The sequence below is a fragment of the Falco rusticolus genome, chromosome 3 (assembly GCF_015220075.1).
Source record: "Falco rusticolus isolate bFalRus1 chromosome 3, bFalRus1.pri, whole genome shotgun sequence".
NCBI classification, from domain to species: domain Eukaryota; kingdom Metazoa; phylum Chordata; class Aves; order Falconiformes; family Falconidae; genus Falco; species Falco rusticolus.
In genome coordinates, this window is record NC_051189.1 from 39,676,255 (window position 1) to 39,686,354 (window position 10,100).

The 10,100-nt window shown below is 44.0% G+C and overlaps 1 protein-coding gene across 1 annotated transcript; it reads left to right on the forward strand.

The window, feature by feature from the left end:
• Positions 1-1,503: 1,503 nt before the first annotated feature.
• On the forward strand, positions 1,504-8,711 carry RPL7 (ribosomal protein L7). Its single transcript, XM_037378737.1, has 7 exons — positions 1,504-1,616; positions 2,516-2,618; positions 3,094-3,260; positions 3,878-4,015; positions 4,375-4,484; positions 5,594-5,804; positions 8,647-8,711. Exons 1-6 carry the CDS (start codon positions 1,603-1,605, stop codon positions 5,800-5,802), a joined length of 741 nt encoding a protein of 246 aa, XP_037234634.1. The 5' UTR covers positions 1,504-1,602; the 3' UTR covers positions 5,803-5,804; positions 8,647-8,711.
• Positions 8,712-10,100: the final 1,389 nt, after the last annotated feature.

A 10,100-nucleotide genomic window follows, 5' to 3' on the forward strand; every position in this document is an offset into this window, starting at 1 on the left:
CCAGGCCCTCGCCCGGCCGGAACAGGCCCGGCCGGTTCTCCGCGCCGCTCGGGTGCGGGCGCCCCGGCAACTGCCAGCGGCCGGGGCTCGGCAGACGCCCGCCCCCCGCGGCGGGACGCGGGGACTACAAGTCCCAGGGTGCGCAGCGCCCCGCGGGCCCCCGCCGTAGCGCCATCTCGAGGCAGCGACCGTGCCAGCGGGCGGTTCGGCCGGGGCCGGGGAGGAGCGGCGGTGGCTGGTGGGGGGGAAACGGCGTGTCAGGCAGGCCCGCGGCGGCCCTTACGGCGCCGGAGCGTGGGTGAAAAGAGTACGAACGAACGTAAAGGGCTCGCGCTCACGGCTAGAGACGCACGGAAGCGGCGAGCTGCCGGGGTCCCCGCGGGTTCCGTGGAGGCCTGGGGGCCTAGGGTTTCCCTGCTGTGCAACGAGGAGCCGCTTAACAAAACCCCAGTGTTTTGGTTGTTGGTTTTGGGGGGGGGGAGGGGAATGTCAGTCAGCCAAATACAGACACTATTAATGTCTAACCAGCCACCGAGTGAAATGGGGACTCTGGGGTGCCGGCACGCAGAAAGCGTTATCTCCCGTCAGACAACAGCTGCCGCTTCCTGCATACAATATATACACACCAGCGGGCAGGGGGGGCCGGGAGCGGCGGGGGCCGGGCGCTCGCAGCCGGAGGGGCTTCGCCAGACGCAGGCGGGCAGGACTCACCCCGCCGGCAGGCATGTACCGGAGCGCTGCGCTGCGCGTCCTTCTCTGCGCGGCCGCCACTTTTCAGAAAAGCTGCTGGGACTTTGTATTTGCGAACGCTGCCTCTGCGATTTAGCAGAAATTGGCGCGCAAAAGTTTCGGGAGAACGCGCAAGCGACTTTTTCCTTCAGCAGGTGTCCCGTCGCACGTTTCCGTGCTGACTTTAGTTGCTTTCTTTTGTAATAGGTCTAACGAAATCAAGCGATACTTTAATGAGATCGGAAACTGCGCCCGCGGTTCCCAATCCCCGGTGCGCCCCGCTGCGTGGTGCTGCAGGCGCGGCGTGCCCGGTGCGGGGCCGGACACACCGCCCGGGAAACCCGGGGCCTCCCGCTGGAAGCTCTTCGGGGCCCGGGGTCGAGCGCAGTTACAAATCACGAGCGGGGCCCGGCCTTGCTTCGGTCTTGCCCCCACTTCCCTGGCTCTCCGCGCTGCCAGCTTGCCGGTGTGGAGGCGGCCGAGGAGGGGGGCGGCGGGAGCGGCACTTCCCTGGCGTCAGCCTCCATCGCCGCCTCGGTGCTGACAGCGCGGGGCGGGAGGTGGCGTCCCACACGCTTTCGATGCAGGCTGGAAGGCTGGAATAGGGGGAAACCCTGCGCTGCACGGTTAGGCGGCGCAGCCGCTCCCCGCCCGGCCCCGGATACAGCCAGTGCCGGCCCGGCCGGGCGGGGGGCGGCTCCCGGGTGCTCTTACGTCAGGCGCTCGCCGGACAGCCCGGCGCCGCACCGCGGGCGGGCACCGCAGCGGACGCACAAACGCGGGGTCCTGCCGGCACTAGGGCCCAGCCCGCGCAGGCCGATGGGTTAAGTCGGCTCTGCGCATGCGCCCGCCCTTTCCCTTCCGGCGTTGATCATGGCGGAGAAGGAGTAAGTGGCCGTCCCGCCCCGTGATAATCCGCCGCCATCGGCGGCTGTGGTGGTGCTAGCTCTCTGCTTCCGCCGCTGGGACGCGGCGCGCAGCCCCTCTGTCGCTAGGCCTCCGCCGGTGGCGCGGGAAGAAGCATAAATGGCCTGGGGCTGGCAGCGGTGGGGGGATAGGGCCCGGCCCGGCGGGGATGCAGGCGCCGATGGTCCTGTACTGTCCTGTCCGTCCCGCAGGCGGGGGTTGCTGCCCCGCCGGCCCTCGGTGAGGCGGGGAAGGAGAGCTGGCCGCCCGGCGCCGCTTTCCTGGGGGGCCGTGGGGCGGCCCTTCTCCCTGGTGGGGCGGCCCTTCTCCCTGGCTGGGCGGTCAGTGCCGCGCTGCGGTGCGCGAAGTGGTGCGTGTCGTGCGTTAGGGAGGCGTACCCGGGTAGGCTGAGGGTAAGAGCTCGACCGGGTATTTGTGGCTCTGTAAACACCGATCTCGGTAGTTGTGTCACGTCTAAGAGTTTAAGTAAGTGTGAAGTCTTGCAGAAGAAATTTCAGAATATTGCCAAACTATTTTCAGTCAAAGTATCCGTTTAAACGTGTATTAACCTAAAACAGATGTGCTTGAAACGTTAGATTGTAGCGAAGTAGGGTAAAAACTTCCTCTCCCTCAAGTGGTCTCCGTTTTTATTGTTGTGTATGTAGAGTGTGTGCAGCTCAACAGCTAGTCTGTCAGATTTCCTCGTGTAAAAGATGATCTGCTCAGGCGGGGTCAAGTCCTGGGAAATGTGGGAACAAGGAAGATGCCTCAATGAACTGGCTCGAGGCAATGTTAAGAGCTTGCATTGATCGTCATGTGTAACTTTAAAGTACGGTTTTTACATATCAGCTAAAAAGGGGTTTTTTCTCTTTTTGTTTAGAGCAAAGAAGGTGCCATCTGTACCGGAAAGCCTGCTGAAAAAGCGGCAGGCTTATGCAGCTATAAAAGTCAAACGTCAGAAGAAGATGTTGGCTATTAAAAAGGTGAGTGTTTCACAAGTCCTTAACTAGGATTGCTTATCTGTTGTTCTATCAGCTGTTAGTGCTGATCTAATGCAGTACATAAATTTACAGTGTTTAGGTTTAGCACCTTAATATTTCTTTAATTTTTTGGATTCATGTGCTTTATCTCTTTTGGTCAATAAGAAGCCACTTCTGGACAGAGTAAGGGCAAGGTATGGAGTTATCTGTAAGATGAAAGTTAGTCCTCTACAAGGCAAGGGTTATGGCCTTTGAGGGTAAGCTTGATGCAAGATAACGTTGTTAAAGCAGCACTGATTTGTTGAGTCTTCCCTGACTCAGTATCCCCCAGAGTGATTCTTAGCTCTGTGATGTGGGCAGTTGTTCCTTTAATCTGTGTTACTTGTGGGAAGTTCTAGAACATGTTACATTATTTGAAGGTGATTTTCACGTGTTAAAAAGCATTGTATAATCTTAAGTAATTTTCAATTGATTTCAGCACCGTAAAGCACAAAGAAAACTCATCTATGCAAGAGCCCAAGCTTACCACAAGGAGTACAGGCACATGTATAGGCAGGAGATCCGTATGGCCAGGATGGCCCGAAAAGCTGGCAATTACTATGTTCCAGCGGAACCAAAACTGGCATTCGTGATCAGGATAAGAGGGTAAGATTAAGTACAGATGTAAACAGTTCTACGTACATTTCTGTCTGTTTTGAGGGCTTAAGTATGTAAATAAAATCAAGCCTTCCTCTTGTGGCTTGAAAAGTTGTTGGCAGTATGTTGTACATGCACTAAAGGCTTATTTAATTAAATGTAAAATCATTATGCTGGCTGTGTCTATGATCTTCAGGCATCCCTGAATTTTAAGAAGGCAAGGCTACAAATACGTGCAGATAGTTCTGTTTCACCTTAATGTCGAAAAATTACATGCCAGTATTCCCTAACATTCTGCTAAGCTTTGTTTGAAGTGTTTCAAGTCTCCTTTGGTAAAGTGTTACAAAAAACTAACAAGGTGTGACTGAAAGAATTATGTTCAGGAGAGCACAAGATAGTTCTAAATTGTTTCAGTAGAATGTGTATTTCGGTTTTCATGGAAGGTATGTTTTACCTTCATACTGAAATATATAGAGATAGTGCATAATTTACTAAGCTTGGTTTGTGTGATTGGTAAAATAGTGATGCATTCCATACGGAAACAATGCTATTGTGGGGTTTTTTAACCTAATACTTAGTATCTTCTGGGATGTAGATAACTGAGGCTTTTTTCTTACGTTCTCTAGCACCAATGGTGTCAGCCCTAAGGTCCGCAAGGTATTGCAACTTCTTCGCCTGCGTCAGATTTTTAATGGCACGTTTGTAAAACTCAACAAAGCTTCTATCAACATGTTGCGGATTGTTGAACCCTATATTGCATGGGGGTGAGTTAAGGGGCCACTTCTAGCAAATCAGCATGCAAATGTTGAGTGCCTTTTGCATTTTGCTATGCTAGATTTGCAGGTTTCCCGTGTATTTAAAATCTTTTTGTATAGCCTGCATACTCTGCCTGCTTTGAATTGAAAATGTGATTTAAGGCAGTGCTTTAAAAGGTAGCGCCTGCTAGATATGTTTACACTGTCATACTAGTGTTCCTGGGAACTTGGTATAAGGAAGACTTGCTCCTCTGTTGCCTTTGTATTTACTTTTGGGACATGCTGAAATGATCTTAAATGGGGGGATGGTGACTTGGAATGTGGCTCGGAAAGACTTAAGGTGTTTTTTTTTTCATGACTGTTTTCAGTTATCCCAATCTGAAGTCTGTGCATGAATTGATCTACAAGCGTGGTTATGGCAAGATCAACAAGCAGCGCATTGCTCTTACTGATAATTCCCTGATTCAGAAACGCCTTGGTAAATACCGGTTCACTTAACAAGAAACAAACTTGTTGCATTTGGGTGATTAATGCAGAGCTGGACGGTATCTCTGGAGAACAGTAGCGATTGATTAATAATATCTACTTCTGTCTTAACAGCTTAATACAAAGCAAGCTGGAAGTAAATTTTGTTAGGAAATATTGAAAACCAGTGTAAAGAATCAAATACTAGCATTTTGAATTTGTAATTGTAAATGCAAACTCCTTGACCTTTAGTGGGTGGGTAGATCTTCCAGTAAGGAAGAGGGTCTGCAGCAGGAAAAATACTATACAAAGCTTTGAAGTTTCAGACTTCAGTATTGGATGTTATTTGTGTCTTAGACCTTCATGATCTGCTAAGCAGACTTTTTAAACTTCTTGTCAGAAGAACTAGCTAGTAAAAGTGATTAGTGTGTTTAGTAAAAACGAAGTGTGGCTGTCATTTGTCAGGAAGTAGACTGAAGTAGGAGGCTTCTTATTTTCCAGTCATGCCATGAATGAAAGCAAACACTGATGTCATTTGATTTGTGTATCACTTCAAATTGGACTGTCATGTTTGTTCCTGTTGCAGTGCAATAGACAATTAGATTATAAAGCTACAAGTATTATACTATAATTACTTGCCTTTTTAGCATTATATTTTCTGAGCAGTTAACTTGAAACATGTCACTGAGGACTCTGGAAAGGTGTTAAGAAAACATGCTATTGCATTATTCAACAGTGTGAGTAGTTCAGTGAATTTCCCTTGAGCTACACAGAACTACGGTTTAAGTGTATGTAATCTAGCTTTTCTTCTAAGAACAGAGTCTCTTTTCCTAAGATTCACGAAGTGAGGTTTGAATTTTTTTGTTCATTTCTGGCTACAAATATTCAGCCCTTAAAACTGATACCTCTTCCACATGGAACAATAATGTTGAGTTGGCTGCAGCTAATCAGTTTTAACTGGAAAAGTCAGTCATTAGGTGTTGTGGTAGAGCAGGTGCTTTCTGACTTCTTGAAGTTTATCAAATAAATAGGTATGACAATAATAAATTGATAATTTTTTGCTTGTTATTGACCAGTGGCTCTGTAACCCTACTTTTTGAAAATGATATTTCTGAATTTTAGGAAAGCTTGGCATCATTTGCATGGAAGATGTGATCCATGAAATTTACACTGTTGGCAAGAACTTCAAAGTTGTGAACAACTTCCTTTGGCCCTTCAAGTTATCCTCTCCTCGGGGTGGAATGAAGAAGAAAACAATCCACTTCGTGGAAGGTGGGGATGCTGGTAACAGAGAAGACCAGATCAACAGACTCATAAGGAGAATGAACTAATGGTGAGATACTACCAAAGGTTAATACTAACCACTGTTCCATCTCTGCTGTGTAGGTTGCTGCCATAATTGGTTGAACATTCAGATTTAGTATATATTCACTCATGTTTGTGTGGCAACTACAGTATAAAGCTTCTTGGACAATACAGTATTCTGATTTTATCTTTTAAATCTTAATAAAGCATAAACATTTGTGAAGAAATTAGGTATTCATTATAGGAGATATGTTTAGAAAGTATAAGCATTACCAATAACTTTTTCATTTACCAATAACTTGTTTTAAAACCTTATTTGAGTTTTTTGATGGGAAGCCTTGAGATCTTGCCTAAAAATTTCAGCCCTCATTAATGAATTTGTGTTATGATCAAAGTCTTGCAATTGCAAGTACAGTGTTCTTTCAGATTGTGCGATTTCTGCTATAAGAGCCTGTTTAGGACTAGGAGAAATTAAATTATCAATTGACACCATTTTAGTCTTCTAAATTTTCAGCTTGTTCAAGCTTAAAAATGATTCAGTTTAAGCTTTCATGTTAACATGTCCAGGGTGTTAATTTTGAGAGACTAACTTGCCCATTTGAATAGTCTTGTCATTTAGAAGTAGGAAGGTTTATTAACACTTAAAGCAGTTTAACAGTGACAGCTGAGTCCTGAAGTTATAGTATCTAGCTCAAACAATCTGTCATACCATTATTGTTGTCACTCTGCTTTTCCTGCTTTGATGAGAACTCTTTTGCCATTCAGAGCCAAAAGCCAAAACTGTGTTTTCAGAATTCTTGTACTTCCACCTTTTTTACACACTAAACTAGCTTTGATGTTACCCATCGCTTATTGTCAGTCAAAGATAAAATGACTTTTTGGTGTGATGAATATGCTGGAATTTAGGAAAACTTCATTTGTTAGGATGCTTGGAAAGAATAACAAGCAGGGACCCAGTGTTTCTGAAACTGATTCCTCCAAAGACAAGAAGTTTTTTTGATTGTTATGTTTGGGTTTGGTTTTTTTAGACATCAGATGTGCAGTTTACTTGGGAATTTCTAACTTCCAGAGGTTGGTTAATAAAAAAAATAGTGGGTAGTGTTGTGACTTTAAAGCTTAAAATGGGAGCAGTTGCGGTTTGGATGAGTTCTCAGAATTTTTTCTGAAGGGAGGTAGGTCTTTTTTTGTTGTTTTGGTTTGTTTGTTTAAGCCTTTTATGCCTTGTTGGCTGTGAAAACATTTCTAGAAAGTTGAGCTCATAGAGGTCTGCCATCTGTCCAAGGAACTAAAGGAGACCTATGAAATACCTTTCCATGTGATAGCTTTTTTTTTTCTTGAAGCTTTTTTGTTCATCCTCAGTTTCTGCTCCCTCAAGCTGCTTGCATGTTGCTTTGCTGTCTCCATCTGCAAAGCAGCAGTTCTAAAGCACTAGTTACATAGCATGTGGAGACTTGAGCTTTAGGAAAACAATTGCTTCCTGGGGAAAGTGTTATTGTAAAGCTTTTTGGTTCAACTGTGGGAGGAAGTTTTGCTGCTGGTGGTACAAACTTAAAAGTTCAGTACTGGCAGATGTTTCACTTAATTAGTGCATGAGGCTTCATAACCAAGATTGAGCAAAACTACTTTCACTTTGTGAAACTGGTTTCTGAGCAAAAGATGGAAGCTGCTATTTTTAATCAAAACCCTGCAGCTTTTCTGTCAGTGTAGATCCTTTCCCCATCTTCTCTGACAGACATCAGAAGTATACTGGTGGTCTTGTTTTCAGGAGCTTTCCTACAGGAAGGAAGCTTCTAGTACTGTTGCGGTGGCTGTGCATGCCTGAGGAGCAGTATATTGGCACGAAAACGAGGGATATTCAGCTGGTTGCTTGTGGTTTTCAGTGGACTTCTAGCTCAGCATCCGATGTAAATAGCAGACATCAGGTTTTACGCCATCTTTCAATTTAGGAAGTGACCATGCAGTTCCTTTTTTATGGTTGTAAACAGTTAGTTCTGCTTGGACACCAAACATACTTGCCGCTGATGTAAAGCTGAGATAACTGATTGTTATCATCTCCTGCACTTCCTATTCCTGCTCTTCTCCTACTGTTTTGAATAGAGTGCATGTTGAAAATGCAAGTAATGTACATGTAGAAAATAGATGAATGTTGTAGTTTCTAGAGCAACTAGAGCAGTAGGTTCAGATGAGATACCTGGCCTTTCTGAATGACAATACTTGTATCTGAAGATGAGCATTTATTCCGCTTCCCTATATGTAAATGGTTTCCTGCTATTTGTCTTTTTACTTCAGTGGTAGTCTCAAAATTAAGACTTTCAGTACCGATTTCTTCATACAGACTGGGGGAAAAGAGCATAGTACTTGATACTGAATTTAGACAGTTCAGTATTGGCAAGATACTGAGTTTCACTAGCTCTCAAGCAGCTTTAGAGGACCTGGTCTCAAGTCTGCTTTTTGCTTTCATTTTTGTATGTAAACAGCCCCTGAAATGTGCTGAAGATAGTTACTGTGGCAAAAGTTAGAATGTCCGCAATGCCTCAGTGTGATTCCTCCCTGCTATGCTTTTACACATACAGTAAATCAGGTACTAGTAGTTCAAGGTAGAAATGTTTATATTGTTAGTTCTGGCACTTGAAATCTGTTTTGAGTGAGGAGATGTTAATCTAGGAGTTAGTTGTGGTGTGCAAGACTATTGTAGTCTTAAATCCAGTGTAATAAAATTAGTATTTTCAGCCTAAATTACAAGCTGATTATGTATTAGCTTATACCAAAGCTAATGTATATACCAAAGAAATAAATTAATTCTTTGGGTGGCCAAAGTAGATTCAGATCTACATCTTTCTAATGATAACTTTTTTTTCTTCCCCTTCCAGATTCAGATGCCCAGCTGCAATCTTTCAAACTCTGGTCTGTTAATAAAACCATCTTGCACAAAACAGTGTGTTCTCTCAAATGGTCTCTCTTCATGATCGTCTTCTCTAGTGGGTAGTGGTTGCTAAGTTAACTTTGGTGTAACCTTTTTCAAAAAGCCATGTGTGGTTTGAATTCGCAGTACATAGATAATACAGTTTCACCACCTTCTGGAGGAAGAAGGTTTGGAAGGATTTGTGAAGGTAATGGATTGTTTTTTGAGTGGCAAGAATTATTTTGTTTGTAATTAAAGGTACAGTAAATGACAAACTGAGCTGGATGCTGTTGGACAGGATTTCTACTTAGTTGTAGTGCACCAGAAAGCTTTGTGAGAAAATTCTTCTATGTAAAGAAGGGGAAAGGCTAAATCAGTTCTTAACATGTAAAGATCCTGTTTTTAATGTTATTATAATTACTTCCAGCTCTGAACACCTTCAGATGATTTATTTTTACCAATGGAAACATGGAATACTTAAATCAAAAATTATTTTCTACATTCTAGATAATTAGCTTTACATAGTTGGTTCGCAGTGTTTTATTTCAGATACTATAGAAGCGGAGACCAGAATTAATGAGGATGTGAACAGCTTTTGATAATGCGTAGGTCTAGTAGAGGAGAGATTAGAAACCCGGGATTAAAGTGCCTAATTCTGCTTACATTCAAAACTGACTTGTCTCTTGCAAGCAGTTCACTGAAGGAGCCTTAGCCTGCTGAGACATTTGGTAGGACAGATCAAGTCGTGTCTGCTCCAACTGAAATGCTTTTGTCAGCTGCAGGTGGGTTGTATTTACATCAACTAAAATTCAGTGGCATTGATTTTGTTTTCCTAATTTGTGCAAAAGCTGATTTATGCACTTTCAGTAAAACTCTTTAACAGCAATGCTAGTTTATTAAAGCTTGTCAAAATCTAGTTTTGTTTTTAAATAACTTGGGGAATTAGTGGCTTAACTGAAGTAGTTGTCTGCTTTTGTTTGTTAATGTGTTAGAACATTGGCAAAAGAGCTGCGTGTCAGATTGATCAGTGTTACCAGATACTTGAAAACTGAGTTCTAAAACCTAAAGTGACAATTCCCCTGTTGTGAGACAAGCTCCAAAATCTTGAAATACAGCTTCTTGTGTCTAAATATGAAAATACCAACACCTTTGTCCATTTAAGCTAGTAACTGCACTAAATCAGAAGAGCTTAACAATTCCTTACAGATACTCAGTGCAAGTAATTAGACTACTGATACATGCTTGAAATGGGTTTAATAAGTTGATGAGGTGAAAACCATGGAAGTTTAAGCATCATGATAAGCAGTATGATTTACAAGGAAAAAAACGTTTTCTTAAAGTTGCTGGATGAAGGGAAAAAGTCTTGTGAAAATTAATCACTTGCACTGTTAATGGGAAACCTCTGTTCTCATCTTGATCAGT

Coding starts and splice junctions, on each gene's coding strand:
- RPL7 (XM_037378737.1), top strand. Junction 2,619..3,093: donor AGATGTTGGCTATTAAAAAG/GTGAGTGTTTCA, acceptor AATTGATTTCAG/CACCGTAAAGCACAAAGAAA. Junction 4,016..4,374: donor GAACCCTATATTGCATGGGG/GTGAGTTAAGGG, acceptor GACTGTTTTCAG/TTATCCCAATCTGAAGTCTG.